At 44.4% G+C, this 17,406-nt stretch overlaps 2 protein-coding genes and 1 long non-coding RNA gene across 3 annotated transcripts in view; 1 reads left to right on the top strand and 2 right to left on the bottom strand.

Moving 5' to 3' along the window:
• Window positions 1–3,406: 3,406 nt before the first annotated feature.
• Window positions 3,407–9,535, bottom strand: LOC137478264 (glutathione S-transferase omega-1-like). The gene is made up of 6 exons (XM_068197997.1): window positions 9,424–9,535; window positions 9,239–9,347; window positions 7,570–7,792; window positions 6,468–6,569; window positions 4,204–4,310; window positions 3,407–3,940 (listed from the first exon to the last, which is right to left on the bottom strand). The coding sequence occupies exons 1-6, from the start codon at window positions 9,455–9,457 to the stop codon at window positions 3,787–3,789; spliced, it is 729 nt and encodes a 242-aa protein (XP_068054098.1). The 5' UTR covers window positions 9,458–9,535; the 3' UTR covers window positions 3,407–3,786.
• Window positions 9,536–10,442: 907 nt separating this feature from the next.
• Window positions 10,443–11,683, bottom strand: LOC137478576 (uncharacterized). The gene is made up of 3 exons (XR_011001666.1): window positions 11,487–11,683; window positions 10,908–10,988; window positions 10,443–10,696 (listed from the first exon to the last, which is right to left on the bottom strand). It is a non-coding gene; the product is annotated as an uncharacterized lncRNA (long non-coding RNA).
• Window positions 11,684–12,429: 746 nt separating this feature from the next.
• Window positions 12,430–17,406, top strand: part of CFAP43 (cilia and flagella associated protein 43) — a 43,181-nt gene continuing 38,204 nt past the window's right edge. Inside the window, exons 1-3 of the mRNA XM_068197995.1 lie at window positions 12,430–12,503; window positions 14,781–15,034; window positions 15,855–15,951. Coding sequence (XP_068054096.1) covers window positions 12,445–12,503; window positions 14,781–15,034; window positions 15,855–15,951 — 410 coding nt within the window. The 5' untranslated portion in view covers window positions 12,430–12,444. The remainder of the gene's footprint in view (window positions 12,504–14,780; window positions 15,035–15,854; window positions 15,952–17,406) is intronic.

The following is a 17,406-nucleotide window of genomic DNA, read 5'->3' as shown; positions in this document are numbered from 1 at the left end:
ACTCTACTCCAAGCAGAGTTGCATCTCATTGACAAGTTCCGAAACTCCTGTTTTAGTAAATTGAAGTGTTGTAGAAGGGGAAAAATCCTAATGACATCACGTGGCATCATTACTTTACTCAGATAAATCAGCAACTGCCATCCCTGTTGGCTTTGGACCAGCAGTAGAAAAGACTGTTTCCATCTTACAGAAAATGGGAGTGGTTTAATAAAATTGCCCCTGACCTCACAACTTTAGAGAGACTGCATTTTCACAAGCCATTCCCAAGTAAAATCCATGTCTGAGGAACCGTGGTGAAATAATCAGGCTACTTAAAGACGAGAGAGAATAACACAGCCAGTTCTCAAACCCTGCTAATGCAGGGGAACATTACAGATGCCATGACAGTGGAAAACTGGGCAGAGCAGTCCCAGGACATGTAACACTGTGCCAACACCACATGGCCAATGCATGCACTCACAGCCATGCCTGTCTGGTGAGTAGGACAGACAGCTGCTAAATGAAGCATGGCAAGAATCTGAGATTAAGTGAAACAGCAAAGAAGTTAAGATTCCCTTTTCCTTTATGATTGACTAGAAAAAGTAACAAATCCACAGGCATCTGTGTGAAGTTGACTCAAGTGTTCCATGTGTCTGTAGTACATTATTTTTGAAACTTTTCAAACCAATATATCCAGGTACTACCATTTTCAGCGCAAGAAACACTGGCCCTTTTAATACCTCCCTAGACAGAAACTTCTCAACAATTTCCCCAAGCAAGGGCCTTCTGTTATAGCTGCAGTCCTATTCACCCAGGTTCCCACTCAACTTACCCAAAACTCAGCAAAACTTCCCAGATGTGAGAACCTGGGATCCCCATTCCTTCCTCCTGCCTTGGCTCCCCTCGACCTCTCTCTTAGCTTCAATATAAGGGATCCTAAAATTATAATGAACAAACACTGGACAACATCTTGTATGAGGGTACCAACCATCTCAAGGATATAAATAAAGATACAGGGACATGCTACAAATGCAGGACAGAACAAGGCCCAATGCCTTGCTAACCCTAAGTATCTATTATCCATCATGCTACCAAACTCACCTTTTTTATAAGACAGACTCTGTCCTTGTTTGCTGGACACTGAATTTATCTTTTTTAACCTAGTAGCAGTAGCAGTTATATTTGGTGGAACAAAACCAGAAAACAAACACACAAGCACCCTCTTTTTTTTAAAGCAAGAGCACTAAAATTTTTCAAGGGCAAAACATGGAGCAGAAGGCAAGACCTACTTACTGTACTACCTGATCCACAGAAGGTTTTAAGGAGAGCTCTGATCAAAGGGGAGAGCTGTTAATCTTGATCCTTTCCTCACCGACTTCCATCCTTCTCTTCTGTTGACCAACACTGAGAATGCAAATGTCTCCTTTACACCCATCCACCCTGAAAAGAGAGAGCCAGTCCATTCCACATAACTTGTCTTTTCCTTTCAAGACTGGGCCAGTATTGCATATTCATTACCACATTAAAAACACTTTGCCTGAGGCCTGCATTTCTTGCTGTGCTGTAATGAGTTCAAGACCCCAGCTGTCTGCTTGGGGATTTAGAACACAGATATTTAATAGTAAATTATAAGGCAGAATATTTCATTTTACTTTTTTTTTTTTTTGCTGAAGTAGCCCTTTTATAATGGTACACTACAGTCACTAAATAAAGATTGGGAGAGCATTTCTTTCTGTTCAGATAACACAATCTATGGGTTACTGTGGTCTGGCTGGAGCCAGTTCAGTTTTTGGATGCTGATCTCTGCTCTTAACCTATTTCTGGGTCTCCCTAATGTCACATCTCGCACTACAGTCAAATAACACATTAGAGCAAACTGTAACATATTTCTAGCAGTATCCTAACAGCTTTTAACAAGCTCTACACAAAGAAGAACTGCTAATAAAACCAAAATGCTCTGCAGTTAATTCTTGGAAGTTTGCCACTGAGATCCCACCAACACTACTTCAGAGACATTGGCTTTATAAAGCTCAAACCCTGCTTTCATCTAATGAAAGGGCCCAGATCCACATCCTGACAACACTTCACAGCTCTTGGCTTCCTCTGGGTCCTCTGACAATCTACAAAACATGTGTAGCATCATATCCCAACTGGAAACTTTTTTAAAAAGTACAATATTCTGGAAGGAACAGCAGCATAATTATTATTTTTCTAAGTAGTGCCAGATGTGTTTAAAAGCCACAAAGATAAACAGGAGGGGAAAAGCTGCATAGTTTGAATTAAAGCTAGTAAGAGCATAAACAAGCCCCTCCAATACCTACAAGCTGATAGACCAAGTTCCTGCTCATTCTTTTTTTCTCATCAAATCTCTTTTCTACTTGAAGTTACACGAGCATGCACCACCTCAGAGTTACCATGCCAGGGCAGAACATGTTAACAGGAAAAAGATCAGCCTACTTTTCCTCCAGAAAAGCTCCAAGACTCCCAGTGTCTCAATTACCATGAAATCCATGAACCACCACATTCTGCTATGCTACCTCACCTCACTGCAATGGGAAGCAGATACGAACAGTCTTGGATCTCTCATGAGACCACCTCAGCCCCACAGGAAACACAGCCCTGCCCTTGGACACGCTGCTTTGCCTTATTTCTTTCTGTGTTCTTATCCCCTGGAATTATGGCTAGTTTGGGTTGCTAGTGCTCTGACAGACATACAGAACTGAGCATCAGGATGAGTCATAGATGTGAACAGGAAAAAAAAGGAAAAAACAGGAGAGGAAGTTTTTCCTGTGACTGCTTGTGATTCAAATAATCTTGTCCCCACACTGCTATATTAACATGCAGGATAGCTTCAAAGATGTCTAACTAAAAAGCTCTGATCCTGCCACTTACCTGATGAAACAGAACATACTCTCCTTCACCAGCAGCAAGGCATCACTAGCATAAGGTTCTGACTAAACTCCATTCCTGCTCTCTAATTTTACCTACACCTTGACAAGCAGAGCAATGCTTCAGATTCTGAGAACAGAAAATAAATGTCCTTCTGCTCAGGATATTGTTTTTGTTGGCTTTACTCCTTACTCCAGCCTTTAGGTCAGAACCTAGAATAAACACACCAGTACTTCAGAAGGGCAGAGAAGGATTATAACCAATCAGTCCCCTAGCATACCTAACCAAAACTAGAACCCCTTACTAGATGGCTCCTGCAAGCACGACTTCAGCAGGGGTAGGTGGGCAGGACTGCAAATTGAGTGTTTTAGTAGGAAAGCTGTCTGAAGAGACAACCAGTCTGCACTAGGAATCACATCTTAACTTCACAAGCCACACTATCTGTTTTAGCCTTTACAGTACACTGCTCCTCTCTCTCTGTGTAAACAGTCCAGTGACTAACAGCTGCCCAGAAACAGGAAGGAAAAAACTGTTTGAAGACAACATTGCTTGCTTTTTATTCATTTTCAAGACACAAGTGTTACAATTTTTAATTCAGGTAACAGCATCAGTTCAGGGACTGCCCACTGCAATGCCTACAAAGAGCCCAGAGATTACAGACCATCACCTTTTGAGTGGAGAATTTTCCTTTATACAATATTAATGGCCAACAATGACTTTCTATCTCCTGCTTGAAGCCAGCACATCCTTCCCCCAAGGAAATAAGGAGTGGAGTTCACAGAAGGTTTCTCAGCGTTTTCAGCACAGATTTATTCCCCATTATGAATACAACCACAGAAGAGCCCCCACCAAATGACATTGATTTCCCACACTGAAAAACAGCACTAACACTTCAGCCAGCACATTCCTGCTAGCACCTCAGAGCCCATAATCACATGCCTCAGGGCTGTTCTTCAGATACAGCTGGAGGTAGCTTTTCAATGTCTGTGGGTCAGTTATTGTAGCCTTGACAGCAGGGTCCTCCTTCATGGCCTCCATCCAGCGTTGGAGCTTTGGGGTGTGATTCAAAGAGCTACAGGAAAAAGGAAGAGACTGAGTAATGCAAATGGAAAGTTTGGAGGGCATCAAGGAAACAAAGCAGCTTGAACAGTTCCATTTTAATACTTTCTCTGTCCCAGTACAATGTCCAGTTTAGAGCAGGATGCTTCCCCCAAACTGCAACACAATATAAGCTTTCTTCAGCAGCCCCCAGGAGTGGCCCGTTGCTGCAGGGTAGACAGGAATATTGATGCTGAGGCACTTCAGAACACATCAGAAGCCAGGCAAAGTACTCACTCTTTCAGCTGGAATGCTTCCAGACGTTCAAACCATGGCCAGATCATGTAGTCAACCATTGAGACCGAGTCCCCACCATAAAACACCGTGTTGCGTTTGGACAGAACCTGTGAAGGGTGAGAGGTGTCAGCTGCCCCTCAAAGGAAAAGTGCAGTGGAACACTACACAAAAGCCCCACTGCATAGTGGAAGGCAGGCACACTACAGGGATCAGTGAGCAAATGAAGGAGATACAGTATATTTCTCTTGTGCATGCGGTATTAGCACAGTCAGTGTAGTTAAGCTTAATACTACAGCTGCTATTTCATAAACTCAGCCCAGCTCTTCTCCAGAGGTTCAAAATCTGTCATGAAACATGAACCACTAACAAGCTGCAGCATGTGCACAAACAAAGAGGAGTTTGGCTCAGAATGTTTATTATTTCTTGCTTGTCATAAAGCATAAATGGCACACACTAATCAAACACAGCAGCAAACATGCATTTCTTGAGCAATAAATCCAGCGAAATTAATCATCCTGCTAAATCAGAGCACCATTTTAGCAGGGACTCTTTTCCCATGGCAGTTGAGGCCAAGTGGTGTCAGAGAAGCATTTCTAACCTTATATCTCAATTTGCATTTAATTCCAGGTGCAAAGGCAACAGGAAGCAAGTGTAACTTACACCAGAAAGAGATCCTTCTCACAATTCAGCACAGAAAGCAGGGCCACAAAGCATGCAGCATGCTCTCCTGTTACATTTATGATTCTGATGCATTTTTAAGTGCCACGGTTATCTAAGTTTAATATGCTTTAAGGACCCTCCAGAGCTTGTTCTCTTCTTTCATTAGGTTAATGGCTCTAGATTCACTAGTGGCTCTATTTCTGGGCACTTTGGTATTTTAAAGGCGGAACTCAAAAGACCTTACTAGTCTTGGTCTTTTTGAACACACACCCTATATACTCATATGGCATTTATTCCCTGTCCATAACCCCATGATCTAGTCCTTAAATCTTAAAGCAGCCTTTCAGGAAGCATGGAGCTGTTTGAGCTCCAGGTGTCTGGCAGAACACAACCAGCAGCTGCACAGCGGCAGCGATGGGAACACAGCCCCCCTTGTTGGGCAGCAGAAATCAAAATACAGAAGCGTTCCAAAGTACTTCCCCTCTGGAATATCTCTTGCAATACACGGAGGGAAGTTTGCATGGCTCTGTTCTGGTCTCTATTCACAGCTGACCATCAGCTGCTGCCATAAAATCATTCAGGGTACAGTAAAATAGAGACACTGAAGGAAGAGCCAAGTTATTTCATAGTATAAACCAAGCAAGAAGAAGATTAATCCTTCCTTAATGTTTAATACATCCGTATTTCAGGGAAGTGAAACGCATAACTTCCCCCAGGAACTCGTCATCTGTACTATTCCAGCCTCATCTGATCAGATGGACAAGACTACCCTGGAAACAATTGTGTTTTGGCAGCCCAAGAGGATGAGAAAGCAGAATGCAATGGACTGTCAGGAGAACTAGGAAAGTTCTAAAAGGTTATTGGCAGCTTTGCACCAGAACAGAAATACTCTGGAGGAACTCTTCTTCATTGATCCACCCAAGCATTGGCTGTGGCTGCTAAAGACAGAAGGAATGGTCTCATGACAGGGACAAGTCTAACAGCTGTTCAGACTAGCCAAGAACCATTACTGACACAGACTGTCAAGTGGCTAACACAGCATCAAAGCCACCTGACACTTCCTGGAGCTCCACTGAAGTTGCATTATACCACTAGTAGCAGAACACGGTCCAGGGTTGGATTTCTACAAAGCAAACATTACATTCTGCTTCCACCCATGCCCAAAGATAAGCTCTAGAATGAAAAAGATTTTATGTCATCACCAAGGTATCTGCACTGCTTTCAGCACAGATGCTCTTCAGCAACTCAGACTCTTCAGCCCCTGCTCTTAGTACATGCTGCAAGGTCTCCTTCATTTAAAACAGAACAAAGATATCCAGGACAATTCTAGCAGTATGCTAGAATTCAAAAATCTCTACAAGTCTACACAGTCTTTATTGTTAGTTAGAGTTTAGTTTAGCTAGATAAAGTTCAGTTTTTGTCCTTGAAATTTATTCCAATGGTGCCCTTGTGCATCCTGGGCTGCAGGTAATAAACTGAGAGATTGTTTCTTGTTGCAACTATCAACTAAATGAGAGCTCTACCTCCAAATGCCACAGCATGAAAGGAAAAAATGGGAACATATAAAGGCTGGCAATCTCCTCGTTATCATGAAAAACTCTCACCTCTTCAAGTTTGCCAAACTTTTCAGCGATCTCTGCTTTCAGTGCAGTGGTGTCCTGTCCATCTTTGTCTGCCAAGACATGCTTGAAAATCAAGGGTGCTATCTATACAAAGGAAAGTATAAAGTTTCCAATGCACCTATTACAAGAATACAAGTTAGTCACTCCAAACTTAAAATGTTAACTTAGATGTTAAGATATTAAATGCAAATTAAATCTTAAGAGATTTGATGTTAAAGAGCTGCATAAAGTCTATTGAGAAAAATCTTCTACTTCAAAAAGGCAAGCAAAAGCCTAGAGGAAGAATTAATACAAACAGTAATTAATTTTAGTCTTGTCATAAGAAGAGAATAGTGGAAAGAAAAGTGTTTCCCATCTGCACATTTTCTTTCTTGCAACACACTTCCCTCTTTCCATTCAGTCTATTTACAAAAGCCTGTTGTAAATACATTCTCCCTTTTATTCCCCTTCTTTGTCCACATCCCTTTGCATCTTCTGTTTTTCTCTCCTGTCGCATATCCATGTGACTTCTTTCACTTCCTAGACTCCTCAAATCACATGCTTTGTATGTTTGAATGTACAGAGAGGTTAATTCCAGTCAACCAGCTCCAACCCCAAATAAGAGCCAAAACCAGCCTCCCTACACAAGTCTCATGTTTACAGCCACATGCCATCTCCTGTCCATGGTTTTAGGCTCTCTCAGTCAGGCACCTCCCACATCCTGCATTCACACAGGACTTCCTACAGAAAGTATCAGAATAAAATACAGCAATTGTCACTTCCCAGATCTCACATATTTGGCTGGTTTGGTCTGCTAACCTTTGCTCTACTGTAGGATGCTCAAAACCCTACCTCAGTTGTACAAACTTTCACTTGCTTGGATGTCTTCCTTCATCCAATCTTGCACTTAATTCTGGGAGCAATTCAGAGACACAGGGATTGTATGTGCTCACAGCAAAAGGCCCCAAATATCCCCTCTGATTATTTAAATGTTCATCCCAGATAAAAAACCTGCCTTCAAGGATGAAAGCAACGTCATCAACAGAGCTGCAGTTTTTGGTGCAATGGTGAAGTCAGAAACAGTCCCACTCTGATCCCACAGTACCTTTGAGAAGTCTTCCAAGAGCATCTTCTGACAAGCTCGCTCATAGGGGTCTGAAGGCATCAGCTTCTTCCCTGGAAATGCTTCATCCAAGTACTCACAAATGACTGGGGACTCCCAGATCAGCTGGCCCTTGCTGGTCTCCAGAACAGGAATCAGCCCAGAGGGGTTCTTCTCAAAGTACCAGTCAGGTTTGTTCTTCAGATTGATGTTGATTACTTCATGGCTAAATAGAGCAAAAGAAACAAGACCCAGACAGGCTCAGTCCTGCTCCGGTCCACTCCATACCATGGTTAAATGCAGTCACCTCAACAGTTCAGTTCTTGAGAGGCTCAACCCTCAAGCCCTTGTACTCCCCTGTTTTCTTTGAAGCTGTTTGCAGGACTAATCCTTTGACACAGAAATACTGCCACAGTTTGCTGGAAAAAGCACACACTGACCTGCAATGAGCTGTCTGCAGACTGCATGCACGTCTTTTATTCGTTTAACAAGCACCCAACTATCAGGCTAAAAACAAAGATTAGAACTCGGCACACTTATCACATGTGAGTTCAGGGGCAGGCTAAGAAAAAAGCAGTTGACTGCAAATGAGCTACACCTCAATTAAGAAATGCACCTGAACCTTAACCTGCCCTTACACCAAAGAGCAAATTACAAGAGCATCCTTCCTACTTATCTTCCCAACCTATGGCCTCATAAAGAACAAGTGCTTAGGGTAAGGGTAAAAATATTGATAAAAAAAATTCATGGGAAATATGTCTATATTAAAAAACCCCATAAAATTCCTATTAAGCCCAAAGGTCTGCTAAACACAGCTGAACCTTCAAAACAACTGAGAAGTTACCAGAAGGCAACTACCACATCTAGGCAGCCATAAAACCCGTCCAAAATCACTACATTACAACAAACTTTCCGGCTCCAAAATCAGTCTAAAGACACTAAATAAAAACAGAATTGAACTGACACAGAGGTTTTATTGCATCTACTCTTCCAAAACCGAAACACCCATATAAAAAGCAAAATTAACTAATTCAACTTTCATCTTACTATCAAGAGACCATAGCATTCCCTATTCCAACATGAACTCCCAGCCCTGTGTTGGTTGACAAACCACTGGCAGGCCTTGGACTTGGCAGAACCACAAAAAGATGGAAAAAAACAGTTAATTTTAATTTGTACCTGAAAGACACTTTCAACCCCATTCAAGAATGCTGAAATGGTTATAATGAAAAAGAAACAAACACAAGCACTGAATTTTATTAACTTACTACAGCATAAGAACACAGCAGGAACACAGTACATTTCCTCTTTTAAAAGCGTCATTCACTCACTAGTGTTGTTTGGGCAGTGACACAACAGAAATACTGAATATCTGTAGCTTCCAGAATTTTCACGGCCACTCACATCAAAAACAAACAATGCATGTTATGTCTCTCGTCACACTTACTCAGGGCAAGCTATCACAGGCAAGAATTATAAAAGAAAATCAGCTTGGGGTTTTTACTTTGGGCCTTTATGCAGCTGCTTTCGTACACACCCTACTCATTCAAGCTTCAAGAGGCACAGGAGCCTCTTCCCAACCAGTTCGTTCAGGGATGTTTAATCTCGGAAATAAGGAAGCCAGGCCCGCCGCTCGCTCCGAGCGGGCCCCGGGCTGCGGGGAGGAGCTCACCTGATGCCCTTGGCGCGGAGAACCAGGCGCGTCCGCTGCGCGAAGGGGCAGAAGCGCATGCTGTAGAGCCGGATCAGCCCCGCGGGCACAGGGCCCGGCGCCGCGCTGCCTGAGGGGAGAGGAGAGGGACTGTGACCGCCGGCACTCCCCCAGCCGGTGAGCTGTGCCGGCCCCGCGGCGCTTACCCTTGCCCAGGCTGCGGGAGTGATCGCCCGACATCCCGACACGACGCGACGAGCTCCGATCTGTGACGGCTGCGAGCTCTGACGGCCCCTCCGCAGCGCCCGGCAGCGCCCAGCCCCGCGGCCGCCGGCCCCGCCGGCACCGCCCGCCGCGGGGACGGCTGTCCGGCCCCGCCTCGCTCCCGCCTCCCGCCCGGCCGGGGCCGCGCTGCTGCCGCTGCTGACCCCCAGCGCTTGCCCGGTGGTCTCTCCCTGAGCTGGCCGCCCGCCCCACCCAGCTGGGACGGGCACGGTCCAGCTGCTCTCGATGCTCTCCCTCTCTCCCTCCTCGTTTACAAAGAACTGCACAACCACCTCTGGCGTTCCCGTGGAGACAGGACACCCATGGCCGAACTCCACCTCGCGGGCCCGGCGTATCTATTAGCAGTGCCAACAGCAGCTGCTGAGGTACCAGGTTCCCCTCAGCGCCTCCTCCTGCATCACCTACCACCCCCCAAAACCCCATCCAACCCCACCTTGAGGGTAACAAGAAGGGTTTATCTCTCCGGCAGCTGTTCTGCTTCATGATAAAAACCCCGAGAGGAGACAATAACCCAGCAAACAACAGAGCATAGCAGAAGTTAAACCTAACTTAAATTACTACAGTGCAATTGTAGAGGGATTCGTGTTTGCTTCTGCAAACAGGATCTTTGTGGGAACATCAGTGTGTGCACAGAGCACAAGAAAGAAACAAAGCACAGATTGAAGTCTCCTCCATCCCTTTGCTCCCTCTTCACTTGAGATTAGGTTCCCCTCAGCGCCTCCTCCTGCATCACCTACCACCCCCCAAAACCCCATCCAACCCACCTTGAGGGTAACAAGAAGGGTTTATCTCTCCTGCAGCTGTTCTGCTTCATGATAAAAACCCCGAGAGGAGACAATAACCCAGCAAACAACAGAGCATAGCAGAAGTTAAACCTAACTTAAATTACTACAGTGCAATTATAGAGGTATTCGTGTTTGCTTCTGCAAACAGGATCTTTGTGGGAACATCAGTGTGTGCACAGAGCACAAGAAAGAAACAAAGCACAGATTGAAGTCTCCTCCATCCCTTTGCTCCCTCTTCACTTGAGATTAGGGCCTTCCTTGTACCAGCTTTCCTTGAAGTATAATGGAAATGGAGATGCTTTCCTCTTAATGATTTTCATATATTCACACACTGTCCAAGTTGATTTCTGACCACAGAGGTAAAGTGATTCCCTTCCTGTGGCTCCACACACCAATCTTCAGGTTGGCACTGTACATTAATAGGAAACAGCACATTTGTAGGGACCAGTGGGCTGGCACAGCTCTTGCCAAAGGGAGGGAAAATCCTGGCCTTCCTGGCAAGGAAAAAAAAAATGGAAAATCCTGGCCTTCCTGCATACTCCTCTCTCAAGCCCCCAGGCTATCAGAGCATTCTCCAGTCTCATCAGTGGATCCATGCTTACACAGGGGGCCAGTCCTACCTGTTCTGGTTTGGTTTTGTCACTGGAGTTGGGCCTCAGACACCAGGTCACAAAGACCAATATTTTCTGTGGTGATCTCACCTGCAGATAAACATCAAGATGGTCACTAGTAATACAACCATGACCCTGACATCATTATCCATTGCAATGGAGGAACATGATTTTTGTTGAGTCACTGCTGCTTGGTTAAGTATATATTAAGGCTCAGCACAGAAAGGGAGTGGTGATTTGTTGTGCAAGTCTGCCATGCCCTAGGCAAACAGAACCTGTACATACATAAGGTGCTCTTTGCCAACAAAATTTCTCCTATCATAAAAAAAAAAAAAAAAAAAAAAAAAAAAAAAAAAAAACCAAACCTGTGTTAGGGGACATATATAGTCCTTATTCCTCTAAGTCCCTATCCTTAGTAAAGATTCAGCAAAGTTTTGGGTGATGAAAATACAGAAAATTAATTTGAAATTTCTCATAGCAATTATGTAACACACAGGCAGTCTGCTAACTCATAGCCTGGAGACAGGCATGTAGGAACTCAAACCAACATCACAAGACCCACATGCTACAATAGGCCCTCTGAAGTACCAACGAAAATAAGCCCACTTCCTCATTCTCTCCTGGCGTTGCCTGGCATGCAGCGTGCCTGTGCAGACAAGAGGTAAGGAAGGGGCTTGTCCTGCTGCCTCTGGACAGAAATGCCACTCTCCATGCATTGCTCTCTAGCACTGTGAGTGCACACCAGAATTGCAACACCGCACACTGCCACGGCACAGGGAAGTGACAGCAAGCAACATGCTATAGATAACAATCCTCTCTTAGGAAAATAAATCAATTTTTAAAATACTTGGAGGGTCTTACTGTGTTACCAGGCTAAAAACTTTGAGTACAGAGGAAAAGGCTGCAAGTGTACTTTCTCTTTTTTTCTGGGGAAAACTTCTCCTCAGCTCACTCTGAAGCTTCAGGAGCTTTATTGTATGCAATCCAAGAAGAACTTTTGTACCTTGTAGAATGACAGAATCATCAAGGTTGGAAGAGACATTCAAGATCATCAAGTCCAACTGCCACCCCTAAACCATATCCAGACGCCTCCTGAACACCTTTAGGGATGGTGACTCCAGAAAGACACAAAAGGCAATGGGGAAATAGGCACAGCTGTCCTGCAAAGAGATGAGCAGATAGCACTGGACCAGGTGCAGGGACACACAGGGTGACCAAGAGACAGAACCCACAGTCACTCCCCCAAGGCTGATGCACTCCTACACTTGATTCAGCAGCATGATTGCCTAGGTGAAAGGGCACAGATATTAGTGGCTCAGGGGCAGAACTACGCCATCTTAGCAACAATAAGAGCTCCTAGAACATCCGCACGCTTCTCAATGCTCAGGTGAGAGAAGACACGGCCACCCCTGGGCTCTTAAATACCCGCCTGTGCTCATTGATTGGCTGGCGCAGGGGCGCGGGCCAATCAGCTGCGTGCTCCGAGCCCGGCCAATGGCGGGCACCGTTGCGGTTGCCAGGGCGCGGGGGTGCCGCGGCGGCGGGGATGGCGGCGCGGCCGGGCTCGGAGGGAGCCGGCACGGCGGGACCCGCCCTGGACGTGAGGTGGGGGCGGGCGGCACAGCGCCCACACGCTCCTCAGCCCGGCCGGGCTCGGAGGGAGCCGGCACGGCGGGACCCGCCCTGGACGTGAGGTGGGGGCGGGCGGCACAGCGCCCACACGCTCCTCAGCCCGGCCGGGCTCGGAGGGAGCCGGCACGGCGGGACCCGCCCTGGACGTGAGGTGGGGGCGGGCGGCACAGCGCCCACACGCTCCTCAGCCCGGCCGGGCTCGGAGGGAGCCGGCACGGCGGGACCCGCCCTGGACGTGAGGTGGGGGCGGGCGGCACAGCGCCCACACGCTCCTCAGCCCGGCCGGGCTCGGAGGGGGCCGGCACGGCGGGACCCGCCCTGGACGTGAGGTGGGGGCGGGCGGCACAGCGCCCACACGCTCCTCAGCCCGGCCGGGCTGCGCGGTGTGCCGCGCTGTGCTCAGCCCGCCGCGGCTCCGTGAATAGGGCGGTCAGGGAGAGGAAAGGAGGCTGCGCTGTCGGGGTCTGGCAGGACGGCGCGGGGGGAAAGAAGCATGGGCACAGATGACAGGATCACGGAAACTGGCGGGTCCAAGGGACCACAGTGGGTCTCCTGGTCCAACCTCCCTGCTCAGGCAGGGTCATCCCGGAGCGTGATGCGTGAGATTACATCCAGGTGGTTCTGGGAGAGCTCCAGTGAGGGAGACTCCACAGCCTGTCTGAAAAAGTCTGTTCCAGTTCGTGGTCACTCGCACAGTAGTTTATCTGTCTATCTAATCTAGCTAATCTATCTATTTATCTATCTATCTAGCTATCTCTTTAATAGAACAGCCTGAACCCTTGTTCCCCTTAGGCCTTTACTGGGTGTGTAGGAATGGTAAGTTGCATTGTCACCCCCATTAATTTATCCCTGCGTACAAGTTTTCTACATTCCATTTTACCTCCACAAATAGAAGTTAGAAATACTTCGTTTCCACTGATTGAGAGGTAATGTTGCAGAAAAGCACAGAGCTAGTTCTCTAAGCGTGTTCAGAGAGGTCTCATGTGCCGTGGCACCCCATAAAAACTGTTGTTGAACGAAGGAAGGCCCAGAAACACATTGTCAGCTGAAATGTCTCTGTTGCCATGGCTTTCAGTTCATCTCCACAAGCACATTGTCAATGTTCCCACTTCTCTCTGGCTCCACTCGACTCCTGTGTAGCAAAAGAAGCCAAGAGCAGAAACTCCTCAGAGAAGATAATGGGAAGTTATTGCTGGACATAAGTTTATCTTAGGACCAGTAGTTTTAAAATGTTCCTAAGTGAGAGTGCTGAGGCTTTAGTACCATCTTCTCTGAAGAGTACAAAGGATCAGCAACTGAGCTGATTTTATGACTGACTTATGTTTGTGAAAGGAGCAAAAAAATGTTTCTGGTCTTTGCAGAGAACAAAGGTCTCTCCCAGTCAAATTCTCTGATTTGGAAAAAGAGCAGAGGTGGGATGTTTCTAAATAATAAATCAAAGTGAGGATGCTAACAGCAGTGTTGTACACAGAGGGTATCTTACACTGCTGGAACTTTGCTGCCGTGGTACCAGCAGGCTAAACTGACATCCTCACTTGGTGGTAAATGCAAATCCCTTTGGTAAGATGACCCTAATGTTTGTCCACACACTTTTTGAAAAGTAAAAACATCTGCAAGCAGTTACGAATTTGTTGACATGTTGTAAGCTCATAAACAGAGGCCTCTTCAGTAATTTATTTCAGTGCTTGTGTAACACATCCTGTTTACATTCCTGAGTTTTACCATGTTAAAGTACTGGAATCTTTAAAGCAAAACAGTCCTCCTGGTTTGCTTCATATAAACAGAAGCTGTACCTTTATATCTTTTATTTTATGTGTATGAGATGAACTATGAAAGTGCAAAAAGGTTAAGCAAACACAATTGGGTCCCAAGTATAGATCGTATCCATGCAATTCTTTTAAATAAAGTTATTCCCTTTGCTGGGATATGTGAGTACGAAACCAGGGCCTGTGAACTTGGCTGACTTTTAATTTTAGTGAAAATTGAAAGAAATAAAAGCATCTCTCCATGTTGTTATGCCAATCGTTTGTGCACCATCAGGGTAATATTGACTGTATGTTTTTGGAAACAGTGAACTAGTGACTCCTAATAGCAGATCTTAGTTGTTGTGGTTTTGCAACACTGGTATGAGGATGAGTCTAGCAAATCCCAATCATCAGTGTAACTTAGGCTACAACATTCCCTTTTGCACAGTATTTTGAGAAATGTGTGTCTGATTCACATTTTAACATTCAGTTACTCTGTTTGCAGTTGGGTTCAGGGGTTCTCAAACAAGAACTTGGCCTTTGTCAGCAATCAGACTGTCTGCTACCCTTGTGGGAATTACATCCTCTTCCTGGACATCAAAACAAAGAAGACAAGAGCAGTGCAATGTCAGACTGGCCAGGTGGGAGCCTTTGCAGCAAATGCCAACAGCCAAGTGGTGGCCTTTTCCGACCGGAAGCTGAATCCCCTCATACACATCTACACTTTTCCAGAACTGAGAAAACTGACAGAATTAAAAGGTAGTGATGTGGTAACCCTCATCATCATCATTTCATTAAAACAATACTTCAGTCATCCATTTCTGAAGTTGTGGGGCCTTTTTATAAGACTTGAAAAGCAGGGACTGTTTGTCCCTGTCACAGGACATGTGACAGGGAATTGTCTCATGAAGAGATTCATGGAAACCAGTGGAAGGAGTTTTTCACTGCACTACTTTTATTTAGGTTTAAGCTAGGGAGGAGTATGACCATACAGAATGAAGCTATTTAAAAGGAAAAGAAAAGGAGTTAAATTGAATTAGTTTTAGGAAAATGTAGTCAGAATGAGCAATAAATTCATACTGCAGTAGACTCCCAAGCAGACTGCTGAAAGCCAGATGAAAAATCCAGGATGTGAGGGATGAGGAATCTTGCAGCTAAACTTTGGAGTCCAGGATGTATGTTTTTGCCTGCTTCATGTAATTTCTCCCCTTGGTTTAGTTGCTTACCCTATTCATGTTTCAGTTCCCTTACCATTTAAATAAGGATCATGATACTTGCTTTTTCATGTATTTGAATAAAACTATGACTGCAAAGGATTTCATGGAACTTGGGGAAAAATACTTTACAATTTCAAGGTATTATTGGAAAGGAAAATGAAAAAAATTCCAAGCAGTGATACATAGGGAGCATTTTTATGATCAAATCAAAAGAATAATCTGCAGTGAAGCAAAGAAATCAAGGGCCTAAAGAATATTTTAAAAGTTAAAATGGATATAAAGGAAGTGAGAAGAATATCTGTGGTATTATAAAATAAAGTCTAGGATAATCAAAGACCATGTTCTTTATTTTTACATTTCAGGTGATGCTCAGCTGGACTATACCTTACTTGCATTTAGTTTTAAAGGCCCATATCTGGCCAGTTACTCTTCAATCCCAGAGTTTGTTCTTTCAGTATGGTAAGAGTAAAAAAAAATTCTCTTATACCATTTGTATTTAATTCATATTTTTGTGTGACTGCTGTTTTAGTATAGATTAAGCTAACAAATGTGGAACACATACTGCTTGCCTTCATCTCTTTTTTTTTCCTGACTGATCATTGTCTGCAAACTTTCTGTACCAAAAATGCTGTTTATTTTCTAGTATTAGTAGACACTGGTCAAAATGGCTGTTAGCAGTAGCAAAGTTATCTTTTACCTTCTTCCAAATTTTGTTTTTTGGAGTGCTTCCAGAACCTTCAGCATCAGTTAATTACCTGCTCACTGCTGGAAGTTGAGCACCATGCTATTTGTGGAAGAAAGTTGCCTGCTGAAAAGAGGAAAAGGGTTCCAAAGCTGATTTGCACTGGTTTGTCCCCCTGGACTGTTCAGTGGGCCTCTTAATTACTTTTGCTTGATCTTAGTTCTGGATTATAATTTTGCTCAGTGATTACACTAACTTGGATCACTGGGTTAGATCATAATTTTGTGCTCATTGATGTGAAGTATTAAATAATGCAGTGCAGATACAGAAAGGTAGAATATTTAATATTTTAATTGTACTATAAATACAGTCCTGCTCTTGACTTCATTGCCAGCAAGCTCCCATTGACTGTGGAGTCTGAGCACTTCAAAACAAACGTGGAAGGTGAAGTAGGAGAAAGGCAAGCAAGGACACGTAAGGAATAGTCAGTATAGTCTCAGTTTACTGATGCTCTTCTCTTTTACAATTATAAGTGAAGATGCAGAAACTTCTGGAATTTCAGAATTTCAGTAATGAGAGTAGATACTATTACAGATGCCTCTTCTTTATCCCTTCTGAAGAAGAATAATGTTTGCTGTGAACTCTGATCATACATTGTAGTTTAAGAAGGATGTCTGTGCATATCTGCATGTCTGTGCTGGAGACCAGCACAGGCTCACTGGCCTGATAGCTGACACACTTGTCACATACAGCAGAAGTAACACACGTGGTCCAATGTGTTCACTGTGTGCTTCTAAACAAAAATGCATCATCCTGAGAGACTTCTTTAGATTATTCTGAAAACCAGAAATACTTAGAAATGTTTAAATGCTTTAAAGTAGTAGTAATTTCCAAGGCCAAACAATTTTAACCACTTTGAATCAGCATGTTCAAACTATCAGCAGGTAATTATCATAAAAACCATCCGAAGTCACAATTTAGTAACAAAATACAATTACACTAGAATATTAAGCTTAGAATGTGTAATAATTTGAATAGAGGTGTGGGAATTCACTGTGAAATCAGGACGTTCATTTTTGTCATTGGATTATATTGTGCATTCACTGAAGATATATGTGTGTATAAAGGTCAGAAATCACAGTGTAGAGCATTAGATGTCATGACTGTATAACAATTGCAGAGCCCCAGTACTTTAAGCAGCTAGTTTGGAATCAGAGGTGTAAGAGATGTTT

Source organism: Anomalospiza imberbis, chromosome 8 (assembly GCF_031753505.1).
Source record: "Anomalospiza imberbis isolate Cuckoo-Finch-1a 21T00152 chromosome 8, ASM3175350v1, whole genome shotgun sequence".
Lineage (NCBI taxonomy): Eukaryota > Metazoa > Chordata > Aves > Passeriformes > Viduidae > Anomalospiza > Anomalospiza imberbis.
Note: the sequence above shows the minus strand (reverse complement) of the source record. Positions and strands in the feature narration are given on the sequence as shown.

Coding starts and splice junctions, on each gene's coding strand:
- LOC137478264 (XM_068197997.1), bottom strand. CDS start 9,457: ATGTCGGGCGATCACTCCCGCAGCCTGGGCAAGG. Junction 9,348..9,423: donor CTCCCGCAGCCTGGGCAAGG/GTAAGCGCCGCG, acceptor CTCTCCCCTCAG/GCAGCGCGGCGCCGGGCCCT. Junction 3,941..4,203: donor GAAGCATTCCAGCTGAAAGA/GTGAGTACTTTG, acceptor TTTTTCCTGTAG/CTCTTTGAATCACACCCCAA.